The sequence below is a fragment of the Rattus rattus genome, chromosome 1 (assembly GCF_011064425.1).
Source record: "Rattus rattus isolate New Zealand chromosome 1, Rrattus_CSIRO_v1, whole genome shotgun sequence".
NCBI lineage: Eukaryota > Metazoa > Chordata > Mammalia > Rodentia > Muridae > Rattus > Rattus rattus.
The window spans coordinates 10,996,095-11,022,408 of NC_046154.1; the positions used below are offsets into that span (position 1 = coordinate 10,996,095).

Genomic DNA, 26,314 nt, shown 5'->3' on the forward strand with positions numbered 1-26,314 from the left:
GCCTCTGAGAGGACCAAGCAGCATCGACCGGTTTGCACGCCATCCACTTAAAATGCTGATGAGCCCAGTGCAGCCAGCCTCCCGGGCCTGACCCGCCCCGCGTTGCACAAACACCACGCCCACATCCACCTGCTGTCCAATAGGCGTACCGGATTCGGGCCCACACCTCCGCCGCGCCGCGCCCCGTGACGTCACGACCCTGCCTCCGCCACGTGACGGCCGCGCGCTGGGCTCTAACCAGCGGCTGGAAAGCGCCGCAGAGGCCGCTGACTGGCCGGCCGCGACGCCGCGGAGGTAGCCGGGCGCCTGGGCCTCCCGCGCGCATGGGAGCGTCGGCGGCTGCCTGAGGAGGGCAGCGAGGCCAGCGGACCTCGAGACCTCGCGCGTCCCACGAGCGGCTGCGGCGGGCCGCGGAGCCGGCGCGGCCATGGCGACGGACACTCAGCAGAAGGAGAACACGCTGCTTCATCTCTTCGCCGGCGGGTGAGCCTCGGGCCCGAGCCGCGCTCTCCTAGTCCCGGCCTTCTCCCTCTGCGTGCGGTGGCCTCGGGAATCCGCGTTTCCCTTCTGCCGCGGACTGGGGTGAGACCAGGGCGGGCGGCCCAGGAGGGTGAGGGCTTCTGCGTCCCCACAGCCGGGTCAGCCCGCACCGCGGCTTTCCACCCTGCGCGTCCGCGTTCCCATCCCCCACCCACCGGCCGCCTCTCGCCGTATTCTCCTTTTGAACAATTCCTGACTGGTGTGACTGTCACCAGGGGCGAATGCGCCGAGCCCCTGTGGCTCCAGCCTCCTTACGTTTTCCCGACCACGCTGCGGTCACTCACCGCTTCAAAGGTGCGGATGCTGGAGGTCCCGGGGTAGCTAGCGCAGGAGGTACTGCGCTGGGTCAAAGAGCCTCAGGCAGGTGTCGCAGGGCAGGCCACGGGCAGGGCACGGGAGTACGGGGAAAACCGATGCTGGCCTGCACCACGTGGGAGGGTAAATGGGGACCTCGGAAGTTTGTCTGTGCATGTCGATCCTAAAGCACCTTCAGTGACTTTCAGTGGAGGAACGCAATCATGGTAGGAGGATACAACCAGGGGCTGAATTAACCCCCAAAAATAACAAGCTAGTTTTTTTTTTAAAGTATTAGTATTTTTTTTCCTTCCTTTTGTCATAGCTGCTAGTGGCTTGGGATCCTTTTGGTGCTGGTTCTCAAACTATCTATGGACCTGTGTCCCCAGCCCTGGGGTCTCGAGCTCTTTGAGACTTAGTCCAACAATTTAAGCGTAGCCGTCTATCCTGTGTTATCTTCTTCACTTGAGAACTAAAGCTGTGACCTGGGCCTAAAGAGTTCCTTATATAGAAAGCAATGGTTGAAGAATTACCCTGAAAATAACCGTGATGAAAGGATTTCTGGTGTCTTGGTACTCATACCTGGCAGGCAGGCGGTTTCTTTCTCCAAGCAGATAGCTTTCAAGGTTGTGCTTAGGCAGGAGGAATTTCTTGTTCATTCATTTCGGTCAGCCCCTTATTCCTCCCATCCTTGTCTTCATTGGTATCACCTTTGCGTGTAAAAGCCTCAGAAGGCACCCTTAGAGTAAACCACTTTCTATAAAGGGGAATTTTAAACCCGTTAGGCATTTTTTTTTAAACCCAAGAGAAATAAGTTTATACTCAATGGATTTTATCTTTTTGTTTGTTCTTTACTTTTTTTGTCTTTTTTTTTTTTTTTTTAACTGTGTGGTCTCTCAGGTTGTATGTGCGTGTGCTCTTAACTGGAGGAGTTTCAGAGTGGCCTGTGTTGAGGCTCACTGTAGTTGATGGCCCTGTCTGGATGGATCTCCCTGCACATCCTTCACAGTGCCCTCTGGCTGCCAATTCCAGCCTCTTACGTTCTGATAGAGGATACTGCAGTGGGCAGCGAGGCTTCCCGGACTCATTAAGAGGCGGGGAGTTTATTAGTGCTGTGCCTGAAGCAGTGGTGTTTAACAAGTTCTAGTTCCTTCATTAAGATCTCCGTGCTTGCAGACAAGAAAAGAAGCGAACCCTTGGAAAAGATGCTCTCAGAGTTGCTAATTGGATTTTTAGCCTAAAATACCTTTTAAGGTAGAGCATGAAAGGAGTTGGGTATAAAGAGGGCACGGCCTGTAGTTAAAAGTGTCAGCCCAGGGTCCTGGTAAGCACTTTCCTCTGCTCTTTATCTGCCGGCTCTCCAGGGAGCTAAGTTCAATGCCTTTGAGAAGTCTGAGATCTTGCTTTTAAAATCTGTTGTGCTTCCCTTGTTTATTGAACAGTCATTGAAGGCTATGTTCCCAAGCAGATTTAACGATATCCCAAATTATAATAGCACAAACAAGTTTTGTTTTTTGGAGATAAGGTCTAGAACTCAGAGATCCTTTGTCTCTCCTTCTGCCTCCCAAGCTGGTTTAAAGTATGAGAGATTCAGAGATTGACAGTCCGCTTTCAGGCTTATTGTTTATGGTGTGGCTGTGTGTGTGTGTGTGTGTGTGTGTGTGTGTGTGTGTGTGTGTGTTTTATCATAATATACAGTTATTAAGATTTTTTTAATAGGGGCCAGGAAATGACTTTATTAGTAGATTGTGTGTTTATTATGACATTGGCCCTGGGTTTTTGGCTTAATCCCCAGCATGCCCCAAAAAAGTATTTTAATGGGAATATTGTAGATCTTTAAGGTCTGAAAATACATAGCCCGTAGATATTTTCAGAATGCATTATCTTCCCACAGATCACTGACAACAGCTGACAGGTGTACTCTGGCACTGTGTTGCTACCAGTTTAGTCCTGGTTCCTCTGAAGCATCGCAGAGATGACTGTTCCCTTGTCTAGGGGAAGGTGTAGAGACCATTCACACTTGCCTGAGGTCCGGGATGTAGCTCACTGTGAAGCACTGCCAGCACACACAGGTCCTTGGTTGGATCTACTGAACTGTATAAAACGAACGAACAGTAACACATGCTTACAGGAATTTTTTTTTTTTTTGGTTCTTTTTTTTTTTTTCGAAGCTGGGGACCGAACCCAGGGTCTTGTGCTTCCTAGGCAAGCGCTCTACCACTGAGCTAAATCTCCAACCCCACTGAGCTAAGTCCCCAACCCCAGGAATTTTTATTAAACAAATATAGTGAGCAACATTTTTATCAGGCCATTTATATACTATTATGAATATAATTGACTTTAATATATTTGCATATATGAAAAGTATTTTTTAAATTTGCTTGGGAAAGCCCAATGGAATGGAAATTTCTTTCTCTTCCTCCTCCTCCTTTTTGTACAAGACAGGGTCTCTCTGTGTAGTCCTGGCTGTCCTAGAATTTAACTCTGTAGACCATGCTGTCTTTGCATTCAGAGATCTACCTGTCTTTGTCCCACTAGCTTTTGGATTAAAGGCATGTACCACTACCCTACCCTCACCCCCACCCCCAGCTAAGGATGGAAATTTCTTGTAGTGCACAGCAGGTTACAACTACTGCTTTATTGCTGACTTACACATTAGTATTTGCAGAAACTATATTGGTATAAGGTAATGCTAATATAGATTTCTCTTACTTTTGAAAGATATGATTCTTCTTCATTTGTGATGCTTTTTCCCTCTTAAGATTTATGTATTTTATTTTATGCATTTGAGTGTTTTGCGTGCCTATGTGCATGTGCTCCATGTGCATGCCTGGTGCCCACTGAGGCCAGGAGAAGGTATTGTATTCCCTGGAACAGGAGTTATAGAAGCAGTTATGAGCCACCATGTGGGGGCTGGGAACTGAGCCTGGGTTCTCCACAAGAGCAAGCAAGTACTCTGACCCCCGAGCCATCTCTCCAACCTTAGGAGTGCTATTGAAAGCTTTCTTTGCAAATGACATGGAATAGAGGATGTGTCATCTAAAGGAGAAGCATCTACTGCCCATTGTCTGTTCCTTAATGAAATGATATGCAATTTGCTAATTGACGTCTCATAAACCTGATGTCAGATGTTTAAATAAACTTACCAGAACATTGTAGTATATGCCAAAAGTAACTAATGGTCTTCAAGTAGATTGCAGAAGTATCAGAGAAGAGGAAGAATTGCGGAACTCCCAAAGATTGGCGGGTTACAGAGTACTGCTGGGATTGTTTGTTGATAGAGCCCATTTTGTACCTATGTATAGTACATGAACATGGAAGTCAATTCACCACTAGTTGGGTAGTGATTTTATTGTAAATGGCACATTGGGGCCTAAGAGGTAGCTAGTGGCCAAAGGGTTTCCTGCTAAACCCAACAACTTGAGTTCAAACCTGGAGACCCACATGCAGAAGGAGAGAACTGTGAGTTGTCCCTCTGACATCCATATATACATAGAAACATGGCCACCCAGCCCCACATTAAATAAGGAAATGTGATACAAGTTTATGGGCCAGCAAAATGGTTCTGTTGACAGAGACACTTGACCCCAAACCTGACAAGAGAGACATGGTGGAAAGATAGAACTGACCAATTGCCACATAAGCACTACACACACATACATGCAATATTTTAAAAGTAATAAACTTTCTTAAAAATAAAAAGCTACTTTGGGGGTTGGGGATTTAGCTCAGTGATAGAGCGCTTGCCTAGCAAACGCAAGGCCCTGGGTTCGGTCCCCAGCTCCGAAAAAAAGAAAAAGGGGAAAAAAAAAAGCTACTTTGGCTTTGATTTTAGTGCCTAAGGAGTGGGCATATGCTCAGGAAACAGCATATTTTACTGAAAATATTTATGTAAATTTTTCTGATTATTCAAAATTCGGAAGTGGAAGGTAATTTATGTACATAATTTAAAACTTTTATGTAACTTCATGATTTCCATAAAATAGCAGAAAGATCCAGTGTATATTTTGTAGTAGTTGTTCTGCCCTAAACTGGAGAGATACCTTCTCCACAGGGGAAATTAAGCAAGGGCCATGTGGATATAAAAAGATAAATGTTAAATATGCCTTTATGTAATAAATGCTACTTCAATTCTAAAAGGGAGAGTAAGAGGAAGTGGAGAAGTGCCCAAGAACATAACTTTAAAGAAATTAGGCGAATAGACTTCAAAGCCAAACGGTGTCTTCTCGTAGACATTTGATCACTCTCCACATCCTTCCACATCTGCTCGAGTACAGCATCCCAGAGAATTTTACTGGACTTCAGCATTGGTAACCAATGCAAACTCACCCTGAGAAAGAAATTAAATTAGCATTCCAGAGGTTTCCACCTAACTGAGCTGCTGGAAATGTAACCTCCCATTGATGGGAGTGCTGACTGCCCATTGATGTTGTCGGCAATAGTAAACTTCCTGTGAGCTTTCCTAAAAAGTTTGTGTCAGACTTAGGACTTGGAGCTGTAAGCAAGAGGAAACCTACTCTTCACTGGTTCACCTCTTGGAGCAAGCTCTCCATAGTCACTAAGGAGCTCTGACAGCTCTCCTTCCAGTGACATCCACATGGTTCCCCCCTCCTGCATGCAGTTCCTCTGACTGGGTCTAGAGTTTCAGTTATGGGACCAGCTTGAAGACACACCCATCTCTAAACCAGTCATTGCTGGGCCAAATCACATGCTCTTCTCTGAAGGACTGTGTGGTGGAGTGTGTAGTATCACGTTAATGGGCTTAAGTGAGTCAGAGTTAAAAGTAGGACTGCCCTTGGTCCCATTCATACATATGGCTTAAGAGAGAGGCTGACAGCAGTGCCCCGACCCTGTTTACACGCCTTACCTGTCTAGAATGGCGTTCTCTAGCTTTGACAGGGTGATTGTTCTCCCGTCTGTTTTAGGATGTTTAGCACCCTGCCAGTTTGCTAATAACAGTATTTCAACAACCAGAAATGTCTTGAGATGCGGCCAGATGTCACTGGAGATGGTGGCAGAATTGCCCAGGCTCGGAACCAAGAAACCAAGTCTAAAATAGTGGTCTCAGATTTTGATCCCATGGCCCCAGATTACAATGTTCTCGAATTCCTCCATATGTTGGTGTGTATGTATCAACTTTGTTTAAAGATGGAGTCTGTCTGTCTTAGTTTGAGTTTTACTACTGTGAACAGACACCATGACCAAAGCAAGTCTTACAAAGGACATTTAATTGGGGTTGACTTATAGGTTCAGAGGTTCAGTCCATTATCATCAAGGCAGGAACATGGCAGTGTCCAGGCAGGCATAGTACAGGAGGGGCTGAGAGTTCTACATCTTCATCTGAAGGCTACTAGTGGAAGACTGGCTTCCAGGCAGCTAGGGTGAGAGTGTTAAACCCACACCCACAGTGACACACCTACTCCAACAGGGCCACACCTTCTAATAGTGCCACTTCCTGGCCTGAGCTTATACAAACCATAACACTGTTGTAGAGCCTGGAGCTCAACACTTTGGCTATATTGGCAGGCCAGTTAGCTTTGCAGATCCACCTGTCTGTTTCTCTGTTGCTATGGTTACTTGTGAGGTAAGCATTTTACACATGGGGCCATCTCCCCAACTCCTGCCATGTATAGTTTTAGTACCCTCCTTTTTCTATACATATGAGATATACACATAAAATATACATTAAATTGTAAAAGTTTAAGTAAAATTTCTTTCCATATTTTCCTTTAAATTTTTTATTTATCAATCAGGTGGTAGTACACACCTTTTTTTTTTTTTTTTTTTTTTTTGTTCTTTTTTTTTTTTTTGAGCTGGGGACCGAACCCAGGGCCTTAGGCTTCCTAGGCAAGCGCTCTACCACTGAGCTAAATCCCCAACCCCCTTTCTTTAATCCCACTTGGGAGGCAGAAGCAGGTTGATCTCTGAATTTGAGGCCAGCCTGGTCTATATAGTGAGTTCCAGGACAGCCAGGACTACACCCAAAAAAAACCCCAAAAAACTTTAGTGTGTGTGTGTGTGTGTGTGTGTAAGAGAGAGAGACAGAGACAGAGACAAAGACAGAGACAGAGACAGAGAGAGAAGAGTATGACAAGTGTGTGGGTTCCTGTGGAGACCTGAAAAGGTATCAGATCCCCTGGAGCTGAAGTAACAGCTGTTACAAGCTGCAGGAAGGTGGGTGCTGGGAACCAGAGTTTGGCTCTCTGGAAGAAAGGGATGAGCTCTTAACTACCGAGCCATCCTCTCTCCAGTGGATATTTAGGAACATATCTCAGTATATGTATTCCACTTGTGATAACCATTCTGAGCCCATAGGTCATGATCCCTTTTGGTAGTCATACAGCCCTTGCAACAGGGGTCATATAACATATCCTGTATATTATATTTGCATGATGATTCTTAACAGTAAAAAAGTTACAGTTATGAAGTAGCAACAAGGGGGCTGGAGAGATGGCTCAGCGGTTAAAGAGCACTGACTGCTCTTCCAGAGGTCCTGAGTTCAATTCCCAGCAACCACATGGTGGCTCACAACCATCTGTAAAGAGATCCGATGCCCTCTTCTGGTGTGTCTGAAGACAGCTACAGTGTACTCATATATAATAAATGAATAAATCTTAAAAAAAAATGAAGTAGCAACAAAGTAATTTTATGGTTGGGAGTCACCCACTGTGAGGAACTGTATTAAAGGGGTGTAGCATCATGAAGGTTACAAACCACTGACTTAGGAGATTAGTGGTTTAAATATCCCTGGTCTAGCCAGATGGTTGATCCTCCATCTCTGATGCTAACACTGCCGTCGTGTTGGGTAAGACTTCCTGATGTCTGAACATTGCCCAAAGATGCTCAGAACCAAGGCACCAACTCCACACCATCTCTGAAGAGATGTGAAAGGCTCTTATCAGTGTTGGGCTGTGTAGAGGAGGGCATCTTCCTGTTATTCTTCCTGCTTTATCTCCTGCTCTTGCAGGTCTGGATTGCAGACTGAAGGGCTTAGTTGGTTCTGGATGCTTCCTAACATAGGAGCTGTATCTGTGCCCAGGCCAACAAGACGAGAGTTGGCTAGAAAAGGACATAGGTGACTTCCTACCACAGGGTGGTCTTTCTGGGATACAGAGGACTACTCTCACGTGCCCAGGAACATGTAGACTAGAGAAAGAAAATGCTCAATGCTGCCACAGAGTTTCTGGACAAGTGTGTTAGATTTTTTTGTTGCTGTGATAATCAGCAGAAACAAAAGAAACAGAGGAAAGGAGTTATCTGTGTTTGTGTTTTCAACAACTTCAAGGTGGCCAGGAAGCAGAGTGAGAAAGGGAACACCCCTTTCGTTTCATGCAGCCCTTGTCCCTATGATGCTCTGACACACTTTGGGGACAGGTTTTCACCCCTGGTGAATCCTCAGATACGCCCAGATGTTTGTTCATTTCTTTATATAACTAAAAATAAAACAAAGAAGCCTTGAAAATAACGAATCCGCTCTGCTCTGTCTTGCCTCCCTTCAGTCCTTGTCACAGCACTGTAGATTGTCCCTTTGTGGTTGCTGGCCTCTAGCCTACCTCAGAACACTGTAGTGATGGACTTGCACTGGTAGTGCTACTGCAGGGCTGTGCTCAGCTCTAGCTTCTGGATTCTGTTTTGTTTGAGACAAGGTCTTGCTCTGAAGCCCTACTTGGCCTGGAACTCATGATAGCCTTCATGCTCTAGCCTCCCCAGTGCTGGGATTGAAGCATACATCAAACAGGCCCAGGCTGCTGCCTCTTCCCGTCTTCCTGTCTCCCTGTCTCCTTCCCTTCTTCCCTGCTGCCTTGTCTCATTCCTCCTTTTTTGGTAGTAGATAACAGCTCAATTATTTTATTTTTCATGCTGTGATCATAATTTTAACACAGGTTTGCCTGAATAGCCAAATAAGCCATTTGTCTCCTCCCTCACCGATACATGTTTCTATTTTGTAACATTCAAGTCCTTCTGGAGAATTGGGCTAATACATTCCCACATCATAAAAAGATTGTTAGAGGATCGGATGCTTGTCACAAACCAGTACTTTAGTTTCCTTCCTTCCTTTCTCTTTCCTAGGCAGGGTCTTGCTGTATAGTCCAGGAGAGCCTGAGTCGCCCAATCTCCCTCTCCAGCATGCTGCATTACCCATGTGAACCATAGCATTTAGCAAAAGCAAACTTTTAACTATGGAGTAGTCCAGTGCAAAGTTACAAGGATGTGGCTTCCTCTGACCATAGCCCTTGGGGTAGTGGTGCTGGGGCAGAGGAGGGAGTGCAGGCACACTGGTGCTCCTGCACGTCTGGAAAAGGACAGCTCTTCTATAGTTCTTCTCTTCTCTCACTTTTAAAGATTTATTTATTTATTTATTTATTTATTTATTTATTTATTTAATGTGCATAGTGTTTTGCCTGCATATATGTAGAAGAGGGTGCTGAGAATCCTGGAACTAGACATAGGAGAATTTTAAGCTGCTTTGTGGTCCTGGGAACTGAACTCAGGTCCTCTGGAAAATCAGCAAGTCCTCCTAACCTCTGAGCCATCTATCTAGTCCTTCCCAATTTATGTTTGAGGCTGAGGTCTCTTGTTATTTCTCTCACTGCCCTTTGTATGTGAGCTTCTGGCTAATTCTTCTTTGTCTATCACCCATCTCACTGTAGGACTCTGGGGCTGGAGTCACAGATGCAAACCACTCCAACCAGCTTTATAAAATACATTCTAGAAATTAAATTCAAGCCATCAGGGGTGCATGAAGCACTTTTACCCGCTGCCGAGCCATCTTGCCGCTGTAGGTCTGTGATTAAGTCCTCCCTGCAGATGGTGCTGTACTTGCTTTGGGGGTCTATATTAAGTGCTATGTCACTCTCTAGATTTGCAGCATTTAGACTCAGTGCTATAGGAAGGCTAACATAAAATTCTGCATATGCTAGGAGTTCTCAGTGTAAGAGGACAGTGGGTAAAAGGTAGTGTGGGGTGTAAAACCACGCCAGGAAGTTTGGTAAGGTAGAGCAGGTTGAGGCCTGGAGACTCGGTGGGCACACACCTGAGGCCTAGGCGACTCCCAGCTCCCTGCCAGACTGGGAACATGTGCCATGCTTCTCACATAGAAGAAATATGTCCTTTGGTCAAGTAGGCCCAAAACTGAGCTCTCCATGTTAATGAGGTACCTAGAGGCCCGGAGGGTTTAGCCAATAAGCTTCCCTTCCCAAGTGGGTATGGCACATTTTGCATCCATTTTCTACCATGAACAACCAGTAAACTGTTTAGAGCCAAGGACTCTCTTTCATCAAGATCCGCTGCTGAGGTACTGGAGGCCTTTGTCTCAGAGCTGCATGTAGCCTAATTCTCCTGTGGAAGGCCTCTCTGCACTCCTAGCTACAACTGCCACCAAGCCTGCCTCTGCTGCTAAGGACAATCATGGGACAAGCTGGAGCTCCCCTCCTCCCCACCCCCTGCCCCTGGCCCCGGGCTAGGCCCTGCCCACCCCCCTTCTCTGCTCTTCCTCGACTCCCAATGGCACCTAGGTGTCCAAGAGGCTGAGACCCCCACAGCAGGCCCAGAGACCCCCAAACCAGCTCTGGCTTTCCCACCACAGAGCAATGTCTCGGAGCTTCCCCTACAGCCCTCCACCTGCCCTGTGTGTGGTAAGCATAGTCAAGTCAAACTCCCCAGGAGGCAGCGCCCAACTCGGGGCAGACTTGGACAGGTAGAGGAAATGCTCCCCTAAATATTTACACTGAGTCAGTTGTGGGTGTGGGTACCTGCTGCCAAAGCCGGTGACCTGAGTTCAGTCCCTAGAGCCACATGCTGGAAGCAGAGGCCCCACTCCTGAAGTTGTCCTCCTTTCGTGTGCTGGGGCAAGCTTCCCCACCCCAATACATGTAATGTAAAATTATTTAAAAAGTAATTTAAAACAAGACTTTCCTGTGAATTCTCAACTGAATGACCCTTGGCTGAGCAATCACCATCTGTGAGCTTGTCTGGTCCTGACTTCAGCCACAGATGCAAAGCTGAGTAAGACCCTCCGTGGACTTGCTCTGCTGTAGGGCCCCGATTTCCAGGGAGGAAAGTCCCAGTCGCGTGGATGGTGACTTTAGATGGCACCTGGCATCAGTTGTAGCTGGCCCATCCAGCATGGTTTGTAGGTAGTGTCGTGAAGGAGAAGGCAGAAAGAGCTAGTATAGGATAAACGAGTGTGCTGTCTTGAAGAAAGGCATTTAAGCTCCGTGTAGTGGTGCACGCCTGTGACTTGCTGCTCAGGATGCTGAGGCAGGAGCATTGCAAGCTGGGCGATTTAGTGAGACCTTGTCTTGAAGTAAAATAAAAAGGTCTGTGAGTATAGCTTAGAGCATCTGCCTAGTGTGAGCCTTTTTGTGTCAAAAAAAAAAGTGTTCAAGAGGAGTTCAAAGTGTTAGGAAAGGCAGAACTGAAGCAATGGTGTGTTTTCTAGATTATTCATGGTGAGATTGGATGCATCTCCATCAGTGGGAGTTGACACCAAACTGTTGGCGACTGACCATGTGGCATTTAAGCTGATAGGTCCTTGTGAAATGGTTCTCCTTAGTTCTGGAGCCTCAGCTAATATTTTTAAGTCTTTGCAAGTTGTATGAAATGAACAGGTATTCTGTTTTAAAGAGGACGAGACTAGATGTCAATCACGTGTGCTGACAGTCGTATGCTGCCTTCTGATCCCGTTGCGGCCTCTCTCCTGCAGGTGTGGAGGTACAGTTGGTGCTATTTTCACATGTCCACTAGAAGTCATTAAGACGAGACTGCAGTCTTCGAGACTAGCTCTTCGGACGGTGTATTATCCTCAGGTTCATCTGGGGACCATTAGTGGAGCTGGAATGGTGAGACCAACGTCTGTGACGCCTGGACTCCTACAGGTTCTGAAGTAAGTGCAGCCTAGTCATGCAGGCCTCCCCTGTCACTCTCCTGTCCTCGATACAGTGTGGTCCAGATGGAAGAATTCGGTTTCTTACTTAGCTTCTGAGGACTGGACTGATGTGCCATAGCACATGGGGGGAGGGCAGGCTCCAGGGATCAGACTCAGGTTGTCAGGCTTGGTGACAGTCGTTGTCCTTACTCACTGTGCCACTGTGCTGTGAGATGGGTTTTTTGCTTGTTTGGTTTTGTTTTTAATGAATTTTTTTAAATTACATTAGTGTTTTGCCTGCACTTATGTCTGGGAATTGAATCGAGGTCCTGTGAAAGAACTGCTAATGTTCTTAACCGCTGAGCCATCGCTCCAGCCCTGGTCAGATTGTTTTTAAAAGAAATGGCTGCTGAGGAGGGTCGAGTGCTCAGTTTTAACGTTGAGGGAGTGAATTCCCAAAAGCGGTGGTTAGTGATTGGCTCGGGAGGGCCAGAGGCCGGGATGGAGCTCAGTGAGGACAACAGGATCTGTGGTCCTCGGTGACTGAGAGAATGCTTCCCGCTTGGTGTCAGGTGACACCTTTGTAGTGTCTTGGCCATCGTGAGATGGAAGTGGATAAGCAGGCCACTTCACCAATTCAGAAGAACTGCTTCACATGACTAGTTAACATTTACTCTCGCGAGAATCACTACCCAAAAGCCGTAGCTACCGGCTGGACTGAACCTGTCAGGTAAATGTGAACGTTTCTCTTTTGTAAGTATTATGGGATGTGCATTCTCCATCTCTAGTTTCTCCTGTCTCCAGTAGCCCCACCTACACTGTCATTCATCACAGTGGAAAACAAAGGAAAGGGCACTTTGTTGTTGGGAATTCAGGAACCACATCCACACCACACAAAAGCCAGTGCTTCACCACAGACCTACAGCAGTGGGTGGTTGATACAGTCAATGAGTTAGTGGCTGTGACGTCACAAACTACCACTCCCACATGAGTGTCCATTTCTGCTATGTTCATGTCAAAATGATAACCATGGAATTAAGTCAGGTTCTTCTGTTAATGATGCTGCTCAATTAGAAAGGTTGTGTGCAGTTGTCATGCTCACTCAAGCTGTATTTCTTTAGCCTGTTGGTTCTTAGGATGCTCCTGCTGCTCTGTCCTAGCCGCCCTGGCCTGAGGTATGGCCATCCATACTTCTCACGCTGCTCACTTCCCTCCAAGCAACAGCCGTTGCTGGGCCTGCTAGCTCTTCACTCAGCGGTCCCATGACTATACTGTACCCCTCCAGCCTCCTTGTCCCTTTAAAGGCACAGGAGTGGGCATGGTGGCACACGCCTTTAATCTCAGCACTCAGGAGGTAGAGGCAGGTGGGTCTATGAGTTTGAGGCCAGCCTGGTCTACATAGAGTTCCAGGACAGACAGGGCTTCACAGTGGGACCCTGTCTCAAGAATAAATTATAAAAGCACAGGAACATAGCTAGCAAAGTTCCCTTGTGGCAGACATCATGTCTGGCTTTGACACCTTTGCAGGTATATCCTGCAGTGACCCAGTTATTTAACCTGAGCTCCCCCGCCCACCCTCCCATCCTGCCTTCCTCCTTCACCCACAGCTCCTACCTCTGTCTTGTCTCCTCACTCTCACTCATCCTGGGCAGTGGGAGGTGTTTTGTTTAGATTGATAGAGTGTCCTCGGGCTCCTTAGAATGCTGTGAGTGAGGAGAAGCACTGGGTACCAACCAGATGATTCTCAGAAGTTGGGCGGGTCAGTAAAGGCCGGGAGTAGACATGTTTGTGCCGTCGTTAGTGCTCTCCTGTGCTCCTTAAGGGAAGGTTTGCAGCAGATTTTCTTTGTACGGTGAGGCCTAATCCCCATCTGAGGAGAGCATGTCCTCAGGCTGTGGGTGTTCTTGTGGATAAGATCCCAAAGTAGTGAACGGTGCCCTGCCTGGGAGGGAGGTCAGCAAAGGTAGAGGCTTCCCACTCAGCCTGAGCCGAGCCGAGGGGCCGTGTGCTACAGGAGGGCACATGGGAAAGACAATAGGCAAAGACAAGCCCAGACCTTTTCTGCATACCTGCGTTCAGTTCTGGTTTGTCAGGTGTCTCCTTTTTTGAAAAAAGTATTTTTTAAGTAAAGATTTTAATTATTGGGGCACTTTATTATTCTATATTTAAGATCTTTTTAAAAGTTTTAATAATTTTTAAAAACTTAAATGTATGCCTGCTTGTGCGTGTTTACTACACATGCGTGTAGGCGTCCAGTCTCCTGAAGCTGGAGATGTGCGGGCTGTCGTAATGAGCTGCCTGACTGAGCTGCTGGGAGCCAGCAGGAGCAGCAAGTGGCTAACCCAGCTTCTCTCCAGCTCCCTTTCTCAGTCTAAAAATCAATGTCCACATCTTTGGAAAACTGCCGCGTTCTGGTAGATACTCGGATGAGATACTTGTCTCTCCTGTGCAACCTAGTCTAACCTGGGGAGAGAGTGACAGACTGCAACAAGACTGGTTGCTTTTTACATGCTGTCCAGCGTGGAAGGTGACTTGCCCGTGCAGGAGTGAGCCTGGAGCCTACGTTGTCTCTCTAAACTGTGTGCTCTGTGCAGTGGGAACTTGATTGTTCCAGAGAGTTTATAAACACCCGAGAGGACAGAAGTTCAGCTTATGTAACGGGTCTGACTTGTTGCCACTGTGAAGTGCGTAACTACGGAGACTTTCTTCAGCTCTTGAAAGGCACAAGTCACTTGAGGACACACTCCTTGTTGCATTATGGATAAGGGCCCCTAGCTTCCTAGAGCCAGAGCTTCCCTTCACCTTCTTGAATGGCTTCTCGGTGCACAGGGCTCCCTGCTGGAGACCACAGTGAAGCCTGCGCTCTCTCATCTGTGTCGTCAGGTGTAGGTCACCCCAAGGTGCTACCAGAAACATGTCTCTTCAAGGAGCTTGGCCTTTCCGAAACAGTCCTGTCTTTGAGGAAGATAATAAAAATAAAGTGTCTTGGGGTTGGGGATTTAGCTCAGTGGTAGAGCGCTTGCCTAGCAAGCGCAAGGCCCTGGGTTCGGTCCCCAGCTCCAAAAAAAAGAAAAGAAAAAAAAAAATAAATAAATAAAGTGTCTTAATTGAAAACATTAAGTTGTGTCTGATAGTCGCCAGGAGGCTCATTTTTGGCCTTGTGACTCCAGTGAAACTCCCACGAATCTCACTGTGAAGCACCGTGTTCATAGAGGCCTGAGAAGTGCTAGCCCTAACCCTTGATTTTTATAAACTTTACATGCTATAATTTCAGTCTCAGCTAATATGGCCTGTAGGACGAGTCGTTGGAGTTGTTTTTGTTTGGTTGTTTGGGGTTTTTTTTGTTTGTTTGTTTGTTTGTTTGTTGGTTTGTTTTTTGCTGGGTTGATACTTTTACTTTTTTTGCTCCATCTCTTTATAAATGTTTTAATTGGGGCTACCAGACTTACATTTCTTTCTTTTTTTTTTTTTTCTTTTCTCTCCATCTTTATTAAATTGGGTATTTCTTATTTACATTTCCATTGTTGTTCCCCTTCCCGGTTTCCAACTCCTCCCCCTCCCCTTCTCTATCGGTGTTCCCCTCCCCATCCTCCCCCCATTACCGCCCTCCCCTCAACAATCCCGTTCACTGGGGGTTCAGTCTTGGCAGGACCCAGGGCTTCCCCTTCCACTGGTGCTCTTACTAGGCTATTCATTGCTACCTATGAGGTTGGAGCCCAGGGTCAGTCCATGTATAGTCTTTGGTTTTGTTTTTTCAAGATAGGGTTTCTCATGTAGTCCTGGCTGTTCTAGAACTCAGAGACCCACCTGCCTCTCTTCCCAAGTGCTGGGATTGAAGGTGTACACTACTGCCTGACCGTTGTTGATGTTGTTGTTGTTAAAGAAAGCCTTTTGTTTTGAGATAATTCAAATAGGAGAGGAGTTACAAGAATGACACAGATGACTCGCTTGTGCCTTTTATAGACATGCCAGTTTGTAACCTGTTACTGTCTCGTTTTGGCATTTTTTCTATGTTCATTCATAAACTCTTCTGAACCATTCAAAAATGTGTGTCATGCCTTTTACTCTCGGACCCTGATACTCTACTGCCCTCAGAACAACAGTGTAGTCCTCAAGTCCAAGAACTTTCATCGTGGCAGGAGAGGTGGCTCAGCAGTTAGGAGCACTGGCTGCTCTCCCAGGGACTGAGTGTCAGTTCCCATGCACACGCTGGGCAGCTCCAGCCTCTGTACCTCCGGCTCAATGAGATTCAACACTCTTCTTGAATGTGCACATACATACACATTAAAAATAATAAGTTTTGGGGTTGGGGATTTAGCTCAGTGGTAGAGGCCCTGGGTTCGGTCCCCAGCTCCAAAAAAAAAAAAAAAAAAGAAAAGAAAAGAAAAAAAAAAAAACAAAAAAAGGAAAGGAAGAAATTTCATCTGTTCAATTTGAGGTATTGTATACCTGTAATCCTAGCACTTAGAAGACTGAAGCAGGAGCAGAGCCAGTTAGAAACCAGCATGGACTACAGTGAGATTGTTTCCAGAAATAAGAAGATCATAGGGATATAGTGGGCCCAGGTTGCAGGGAAGCAGAACTGAGACCTAACCTGGAGTCTCCCGCGCGGGGTAAGTGTGAGTATGTATCTTAAGACCGCAGCTCATTCCCTGAGCTCACTGAAGTCAGGCAGACCTTGAACCTGTGATCTTTCTGTCTCAGCTTCCTAAGATAGTGAGATTTCAGACTGAAGTGAGAGTAACTGAGAAACGGGATCAGAGATTTCCCAGGACAGTCTGTCTTTTGCATTTATTCTGTGTAACATTCCTGTCTGATTCTACAACTTTCTGGCGTTATATTCTACAGGGAAGTAAGAGTCAGGGGGCTTCTACACAGTTTATCCCTTCAAGGCGATGCTGTGAAGATTGGCTTCTCATCGCCAAGACAGGCCTTGTCAGAGCCGTGGTTTGTTTGAGGCAGTCTGGTGTAGCGCAGCTGGCCTCAGACCCTTTGTAGCCCAGGATGACTGAACATCTGACTTCCTGCTCCTGCCTCCCAAGGGCTGTGCTTACAGGTGTACGCCTGCCTCGGTACCATTTCTTCTGAGGATCCACTAGGGCTTCACAGTATCTAGATAGACACTCACCCAACCAGCGACATCTGCAGCCACAGAATCCAGAAAGATTCTAAGGCTATGTCTCTTTCTTATTATTCAGATCGATCCTGGAAAAGGAGGGACCAAAGTCACTCTTTAGAGGCTTGGGTCCAAACTTGGTTGGAGTTGCGCCATCCAGGTAAGCACATAACTCATGAGTGAGCTCCCGGGTGAGCCGTGTGTCTGCTCTTGCCCAAGAGCGACACTGTTGAATGGCTGCCTGTTTCCCCTGTAGTAAAGTCGCCTAACATGTCTGACAACCTAGGTTTGTTCTTAGTGTGTGAAAAGGGGGTTCTGTTGTTTTAGTGGGAAAATTAATCTGTCAGCATTGCACTCTCTCTAAGGGAGAGTTTCTTACCTTGAGTATGGTGTGTGGTCAGCCCCTGGGCATTTGTGTATTGCACACAGATCCATGTCATCTGCTTTCTTAGCAGGATATCCAGGTGACTCGTAGAGCGTTAGTCTGAAGGAATTACAAAGGCTCCTGGCTTTACTTTCTATGACATTATGTCCTAGGATTTTATTTTATTTTTAAAGATTTGTTTGTTTGTTTGTTCATTTCATGTAATGTGAATATACTGTAACTGTCTTCAGACACACCAGACAAGGGCATCGGATCCCATTACAGATGCTTGTGAGCCACCATGTAGGCGCTGGGAATTGAACTCAGGTCCTCTGGAAGAGCAGTCGGTGCTCTAACCACTGGGCAATCTCTCCAGCCCCTCAGCCTTGGTTTTTTTATTCTTTTTAAAGTCTTCGTAGACTTGTACTGTCTTGGTCCACTAAGCTACTGTCACCATTCACCTTTCTGATGAGAGAACTGTTCTCTTTCTGAGTGCATTATCCATGCGTGGCTGGTGTCTCTGAAGTTATGGGCAGTGCTAATAGACAGGCACTGCGTGTGAAAGGGACAACTGGCAGTATCATCACAGGCCACAGTCCTTGAACGATGGACTCTAAAGGTTTTATTTACCTTTTCGAGTTTGGAGTCTGGCCAAATTCCAGTGCTTTATTCCGTAAAATGAGATTGGTGTGTGTGTTTAGACAGAACAGGGCTGTAAACAGATAGACAAGGATAAAAAGGTTCCATGGAGAGGTCATATACCTCAGAGTTACTCAAAGGGAAGAACAGAGGGAACAGTAGAGCAATAAAGAGCTGGTTCTCTTAGCAGGGTTAACTCAGAAGGAACCTGCTTATGCTGATTAGAGCTTGCTCTGTGGGGAACATGTTACTTTTCTCTACTCCTGATTTCTTGGAGGGCCAAATGACATGGTAACAGGATGGCAACTTCAGCACAAATGATTACCACCACCACAGCCCGGACTCCCTTTCTGTCTTTTCTGTTGGGATCCGGTGCCAGAACTCAGTCCAGACCCGTGACCTCCTGGGATCTTGGTCAGCAGTAGTCAGGATTCTTAGTTGAAACAGACTCTGTGATTGACCCATTGGTCAGCAGTGCTCCTGCATGGCAGAGATGAAGCAAGCCTCCCGGGTCACTGCAGGCAGCTCTGATCAAGTCTGCATGGGTCCAACACAAGGCAAGAGTGAGCGTGTTTGCATTGCAGACACAGTGCGCCTTAAAATGGCAGTAGACACTTCCCTCAGATGATTAGCATGTATCCAGAATAAGAGTAAAGAATGTGAGAGGAGCCAGGTGGGGGTGCACACCCTCATCCCAGCACCCCGCAGACAGAGGCGGGTGGATCTATGAGTTCAAGGCCAGCCTGGTCTGCAAAGTGAGTTCTAGGACAGCCAGGGCAACACAGAGAAACTCTGTCTCAAAAAACAGACAGACAAACAGAATGTGAAAGAACTTTTCTAGGCGTTATCAAAACTCTCATTTCCGCTGTCATCCTGGCCATGGCTGTCACCACCTAGTTTCTGGAAGGCGTGAACATCCCAGGAGGAGTGGCAGGCCAGGGTGTGAGTCCAGCCTTGAGTTCCTTGCTGGCTGAGATCACTACTGTCTGCTGTGGTCTCCAGATTGTGATGGATGTTGCAGAGGGACCTGCATACTTGAAGTGTGGTGATGGGTCCTTCATGGTGTTCTCTGCTTATCCTACAGGGCTGTGTACTTTGCGTGCTACTCCAAAGCCAAAGAGCAGTTCAATGGCATCTTCGTGCCTGATAGCAACACTGTGCACATTTTCTCAGCTGGCTCTGCAGGTACGGTCCCCTAGCAACACTGTCCCAGAGCATGTGTTGTTTTGTTTTGCTTTCTTTTTTCTTTCCAGGAATTAGATGTTAACTCCCTGCCTCTTTTGACCCTAAAACCACTTCCAAAAGCGTTGTGTTGGAGTTTAGAGAATGTGACTGTTAGCAGTCTATTACAGGATCATTTTCTGTCACCACTCTAGCTTCTTATTCTCCCTCCAGGCGCCCACACACGCCCTATTCTGCTCAAATGTGTGCTTCATCGTCCTGATTTCCCTATTGAGTTCTAATGTGGAGTGGGAGCTGCTTTCTTTCTGACTCCCAAAGGAATCTGGGGTGCATCCGCCCTTAGCAGCTGACTTGTGTAGCAAGAATCAGGGTTTCATGTGTTGTGTGATACTTGAGGCTGAACCTAAGGCCTCACGCCGCCAGATGGTCTGTTCTCCTCTGAGGAGTTCTCCCACCACTGCAGAGCTCAGGGCAGCACTTCTCTCCCCCAGGGAGTGCTTGTGAGAACGCACGGACTCTTAAATTGCAAGAAGAAGCCTCTGCCCTTCTCCACAGAGGCTTCCGTCCATTTAAATCCAACAGTGTTTAGAGAATTTAGCATTTTACAGTTTCTTCCTTCTGCCAATAGACTGTAGTGTGTCCATACCAACGTCCTTTGTTACTCTCAGTAAAATGACTAACCCAGGTATGCGCTTTAGTCAGAGACGAGCAATAGTAAGCAAACGTCTTCACACAAGAACAGTGATTCCCCTCAATACTGAGCCCAGAGAAGGACAGTGCGCCATTCCAAAAGAGGGTGATCCGTGGAATTAGTCATAATCCGGTTCCGTAATCAGCTTTGTGACGCTTGTAAAATAAACCCGGGAGACCTGGGCAAAGCAAGCACACCTTGGGGAGCTTCTGAAGGCAGTGCCCTCCAGTGACTTAGTTAATGTGTCACTCAGGCTGGTGAGCGGAGCCGGGCTGACATCGGGGCTGGTCAGGAAGTTAAATGTGCTGAAGCCTCACCCAAGTGACTCGGGGGCAGTGGGTTTTTAAATGTCTGTCTCCTTAATTTCCAAGTTTGAACTCAGGTAGCTGAAGATTTAACATCCGTATTCAATGCTAGCTATAAGTAGAGATCAACAAGTTTAAAAACAAATTTATTTCTGGATCTGAAGCTTCTAACTTGGCATTTTAGACAGTTTCTGCCCTGGGATTGAAATGAACCGAAACGATAGCGGCGCCACCTAGAGGCCACCCGGGCTGTGCTTGTGCAGCTGCTGCACTGTGGACGGGTAGAGTGCACTAACCCATGGCTTCTGCGCCCAGCTCTGGGCCACTGCATCGTGACTTGAGAGTAAACACGGCTGTATCAGTGATGACTGTTTTTTCCCTCCAGCTTTTGTCACAAATACCTTAATGAATCCTATTTGGATGGTTAAAACGAGGATGCAGCTAGAACGAAAGTAAGTCAATAGTTCCTTCCTTATCTGCAGTCTTCCTGCTGTGCTGTTTCCTCCTCCCAACACCAACTATGGACAGGAAGGTCCTTAGCTATCTGCTCTGGATTTCTCTCTAAGCACACAGAGAAATGTCTTTTGAAATCTGTCCTGACAGCTTTGTTGGGGGAGGGAGCCCAGAGAACAAGGGAAGGTGGACCGAAGGGCCTCTCCATGGTCCCAGCTTCCTTCCTGGGTGCTCCTCTCTGGGGTTCTTTGTGCAGCCCATGTCAGGAGGTAAACTCTGGAGAGGCCTGACTGTCTAGCCAGGACACCAGCGGGGGCACTTAGGACATAGCCCACGATGTCCCTGGTTTCTGTCCTGAACCTAACATGGAGTTCTGAATTAAGCTCCTTGGGTGTTCTGGTGGAACCTATAAAATGTTTGACTTTGTGTTTTGCTGAGCCGGGGACGTGCTGTGTAGTCCAGGCCACTTCAAGTGTCCATCTTGCTGTCTCGGCCTCCCCAGCCTCGGCTTGTTACCCTCAGCTACAGCAAGGGCTTTAAAGAAATAGAGAGCAATTGAAATGAAATCAGCAGTGTTTTAAAGTCTGTGATTCAGTAATAACGCTTCTATATGTAAGCCAGATCTCTCAGCAGGCCAGCGACACCTGAGAATTTTCAAAGAACAAGTACACTAAGCAATGTCTTTTAACTTTATGACAAATGGTAGGAAAATAGGTTTCTATTTGTGTCAACCACTGCTACTATTTCTGTGGGCTGTCACCCACACTCATACTTCTTAGAGGAATGCTGATCTCCGATAGAAACTTGGGTCACCCAGACTAAGTTCAAGGAACTGCTCGTATTCTAAGAGCTATGTATGTGCTGTGTAGCCCAGAAATGCGAACCCTGGAAATACTAGCAGACTCTTCTTCCCTCCAGCTTCCTCTAAGGGAGAAGGGAAAGCCTGAGATGTACCTGTAGGGTGAAAGAGGGGCCTGCCTGGCTTCATCATCCTCTTGTGACCATGCATGCCCTGATCAGGGCTTCCAGTCTCCACAGTCCGATCTGCCTTCTGAAGTGCTTGCTAGAATCCTATGACAAGGGTCAGTTACTTCCGGGGTAACTCTTAACTCCTGGACCTGAGACAGTCCTAGTAGTTTCCAAAAATGCCATGTGTGTCCCACATGCCCATGTTCCTGAGTGTCCAGCCCCTCACCCCTCCTTACTGTTGTGCTTCAAGCTTCTGGCCAACCTTGTCTCCTGGAAGCCTCTGGTATCACCTCAGAGCCAAGTGTTCACCGTGTCCTGCTATCACCTGTGGTTAGCAGCAGATAAATGTTTCTGTTGACTCAGGCCCTTTCTAGTGGTTAGGACGTTTTAGACCTTTATTTAGGGGAGATCTGTGAACACCTGTGAGTATATGTTGTTTCAGTGGTTGCCAGGGAGATTGTTTGCGCCTTCTACCTTTCAGCAGGGGTGTGAGGTGTGCAGCACTCTGGAGGGTCCATAGTACAATCTAGGCTGGATGGAGTCAGGAGAGGGTAGGAGAGCTCCTGAGGGGCAGCAGCTCCCACCCTCCTGAAGGGCGCTAGCTGCAGGGGTGCGGGGGCACACACAAAGGTTTGAGCAAGAGAGCGGCTAATTCAAGTACAGAAGTTCAGGGGTTTGGCTGAAATCTCGTTACGTTTGTGGGATTTTTGAGACAGAATGTCAGTCTGTGATCCATTACAGTTACAGGTGTGAGCTACAACTCCCAGCTGTCTGTGTTCCTGATTCTAATATCAGCACCACTTCATTCTGTAAAACAGAACCAGTCTTCAGTGAGTCTCGAGCAGAGGACACTGTTTTATAAACAAAAGGAATTTGTCAAAAAGTAGATCATTTCTGTTAGTTATTTTCTTATAAAGTGAGCACAGACACTTAAGAATACTAAGAAACAGCAGCAGCTCACTCTGTGTTACCTTTATAGTATTTTTCTTTTTTTTTTTTCCGGAGCTGGGGACCGAACCCAGGGCCTTGAGCTTGCTAGGCAAGCGCTCTACCGAGCTAAGTCCCCAACCCCTCTGTGTTACCTTTAAAAAAGAGAAAAAGATTAGGGCAGGAGTTCTGACTAATCTTAAAAATAATAGAATGAAAATAGAGCATCATGGGCTGGAGAGCTGTCAGCAGCTGTCACTGCTCGGTTCCCAACACCACACCAGCCTATAGTGTAGAATATGCCATCCAGGGAACTAATTCCTTATGTATACACACACACACACACACACACACACACACACACACACACACACACACACACACAAAATGCACACATCAATGGATACTTAAAAGTAAATGAATGAGTAAAATATCAGGAAATGGACCTGGATTAAAAATTCCATTTGACAAAACTAAGAAGAAATATATATTTATATGTGTGTACATATGTTTTGTTTGTTGTGGCTGTTGTTTTTCAATGCATGAGGCCCTGGATTCAGGCCCTTACATCCGCACAAATCACACTCCAGAGAGCAGTGGTAAGAGGGAGCCACTGGCCTGGCAGATAGCTCAGTGGTAGCACTTACCTACCATGCACAAAGCCCCGAGTCTAATCCCCATAGTCCAGAAAGAAGACTCTGCACCAGTCTTCCCCCTCAGCACTCTCTTGTCATGTTGTTTTACCTTGTTTATAATTTTGTCTACTTTTCACTTAGCTTTCTTGTATCTTCCAGCCGTCACAACTGTCCTCATCTTGTGTGTGCACCACACTTTACTTAGTTAACCCTGCTTTTAGATGTATAGATGAGTCCAAATATTTTCTCTGACAAATGTCGTCTTCCACTAGCATTTTCTAGAATTGGGTCAGAGCTATAAGCCTGCTTTGGTGACTGTGGATTCAGATGCCCTCTGTTAAATGACCTGTCAGGTTTCTCAGCTCACAGTGGGCCAGGGGTCAGGTGGCCTCAGAGCAAGGACAGGTTTCTTCTCCTGTGTGGTTTCTGTGTCATGGGGGACCCCCTTATGGCTTGGGTGTGGTGTGTCTCTCAGTGTCTCTTGCTGACCCCTCCGACAGGGTGAGAGGCTGCAAGCAGATGAATACCCTCCAGTGCGCTCGGCACGTGTACCAGACGGAAGGCATCCGTGGCTTCTACAGAGGGCTGACCGCCTCCTATGCTGGCATCTCAGAGACGATCATCTGCTTTGCTCTCTATGAGAGCTTAAAGAAGTGCTTGAAAGAAGCCCCGATAGTCTCCTCCACGGACGGGACGGAGAAAAGTTCCTCCAACTTCTTTGGACTGATGGCAGCTGCTGCTGTTTCTAAGGGGTGCGCCTCCTGCATTGCTTACCCGCACGGTATGTTTTGCTCATTTCTCCTGGAGGAGTGAAACAGTTGTTAGCACTGTCAGTTGTCATGGTGTAGTCTGAAATGCAGCTGTAGAGTGGGTGTCCCTCACCTGAAAGGCCTGTGACAGGGGTGATTGAACCCAGAGACTTCCAGCTTGGAGCATGTGTAAGCATGTCCCTGGAGGCAGAGCGACACCATCACTCACTGCCCAGACACAAGTTCTGTGAGTGATGACCTACTCTACCTTGCTCAGCTCAATCTCAGTGTGGCAAAAGTTGGCTGGGTCAAAATGTGGGTCACTGAACCTTTGTCTTCAAAGAAGCTCCAATTAGACTTTACTCAATACTCTCTGGCTCAGAAAGTCATGTGGGAGACCAGTGAAGAATCACTCAGCTGCTTCTTCGAGCAGATGTGACATCAATCTACTGCTGGGGCCTTTGTGCTTCTTTTTGTGTTCTTGTTATTGGTGGGGGGGAGAGGCAGTGTTCATTTATTTGTTTGTTTGCTGTTATTGTCATTTTTGAGACAGCTTTTTCTGTATCTGGCTGTCCTGGAACTCACTATGTAAGTCAGACTGGCCTTGAACTCACAGAGATCCACCTGCCTCTGCCTCCCAAACAAGGAACACTTTTCCTGTTGGGATGCTAGGGGTTGAACATAGCGCCTTGTTCAATGCATGCTCTGCAGCTGAGATGCACCCTGATCCAAGATGCGAGGGTGGGATTCCTACTGTCCCACTAACCTACTTAAAACAGTTCAGTATGATGTCAAAACAAGTTGTGTTTTCAAAAGCCCCTGCGAAGCAGTGACAGATACACCATGTCTCAGGGAAAAGGGTCAGGGCCCATGTGTGCTGGAGCAGCACCAAGACACAAAGGCAGAAAGAGGTAGAGAACAGCAGTGCCTCCTGGGTTCTGAGGTCTGCTCAACAAGCAGGGCTGACCAGCACTAGGCCACTGTGCTGGGAGGGAGGGAGGGAGGGAGGGAGGGAGGGAGGGAGGGAGGGAGCCCAGGTGGCTTTTCAGCTAGACAGAGTAGGGAGATCTGAGGGGAACTTGGGAGCAGAACACAGTCTAAGAAGAACTTACCTTTTCTTTTGCCTCTTTCAAGATAGGGCCTCACTATGTAGCCCCGGTTGTCCTGGAACTCACTCTGTAGACCAGACTGGCTTTGAACTCACAGAAATCTGCCTGCCTGTGTCTCCCAAGTGCTGGGATTAAAGGCTTGTGCCATTGTGCCCTGCTAGAACTTTCCTTTGTCCCTCTCAAATATGACTGTTTTGTCAGGTTAGAACCAAGATGCCCAGTAGACACGGGAGCCCTAACTTCTTCCCGCTGTCTTTCCCACAGAAGTCATCAGGACACGGCTCCGGGAAGAAGGCAGCAAGTACACGTCATTCATGCAGACAGCGCGCCTGGTATTCCGGGAGGAAGGCTATCTCGCCTTCTACCGAGGACTTTTTGCTCAGCTCATCCGGCAGATCCCCAATACTGCCATTGTCCTGTCCACCTACGAGTTCATCGTGTACCTGCTGGGAGAGCGCGCTTAGTGACAGGGCCACACAGTTGTGCTCTAGAAGAATAAAACTGAAAACCCTAGAGATTTTCTTTTCCGTTAATGTTTAGTGTTCAAAACTGAAACAGCAAGGCCATAGAATACCCGGCTCATGTCACCTGTTGGACATTTCCTTTTGGATTCATGTTTCTGGAAGGTTTAAATTCATTAACGTTAATAGTTAATTATAACTTTCTTTTTTAACTTAAGAGGATTGAGGATTAAGCAGCAAGTAAATTAAATCATGCTATTTAATTTAAGTTTGTGCCGGGTTTGTGTTCTCTTTTGTTTACTGTGCCATAAGCCAGCCACGGGTTCTGACTGAAATGTGGAGAAGACAAGTAAGAAGCGTGGCTTGTTTTCTAAGCAACTGTGGGGACTGAGTGGAGGGCAGGGAAGAGCGGTCACACTTGGTGACAACTGTGAGTAAATGTTCCACACTTTTTCCTCAGTACACCTTCATTTCCCCACATAGGTAATCCGTAATCTAAGGTTCCAGACACTGAAATGGGGGAGGGGGTGTAACTCCCTTAACCACTCCCCCACCCCACCCTTTTTGAGTCAGGGTCTTGGTGCTATAGCCCAGGCTGATCTCAAACTTTAATTCTCCTGCCTTAGCCTTCCAAGGGCTGAAAATGCACATGTGCACTACTGGGCCTGACCCAACTTGACAATAAATACTGTTTTTAGCTACGTTACAAATATTTTCCTGCATTTATCCTCTTTCCCCATGTTGGAACCCAAGGCAGTTATAAAGAACTGCTTCGCAGTCGCTTGCCTCCTGCAGTGTTTCCAGAAGTGAAACCTAGTGAAGCCCTGGCACTCTCAGTGTGGCCTGCCACAGCCTGCAGTGCTGGCCTCACACTGAGGGATGCTGTGAGCAAAGGCTGCTGCCAGCCCTGGGCAGGCTTATATTCTGACAGGGTTGGCGGGCGGGGTGCTTAGAGTCCTTTTTAAAGGTTTTTTTGTTTGGGGTTTTGTTTAATGGTTTGTTTGATTTTGATT

At 47.0% G+C, this 26,314-nt stretch overlaps 1 protein-coding gene across 1 annotated transcript; it reads left to right on the forward strand.

The window, feature by feature from the left end:
* The first annotated feature begins 204 nt into the window (after positions 1–204).
* Positions 205–25,569, forward strand: Slc25a33 (solute carrier family 25 member 33). Its single transcript, XM_032894341.1, has 7 exons — positions 205–483; positions 11,540–11,719; positions 16,900–16,977; positions 18,905–19,005; positions 20,384–20,450; positions 23,483–23,763; positions 25,105–25,569. Exons 1-7 carry the CDS (start codon positions 428–430, stop codon positions 25,302–25,304), a joined length of 963 nt encoding a protein of 320 aa, XP_032750232.1. The 5' UTR covers positions 205–427; the 3' UTR covers positions 25,305–25,569.
* Positions 25,570–26,314: the final 745 nt, after the last annotated feature.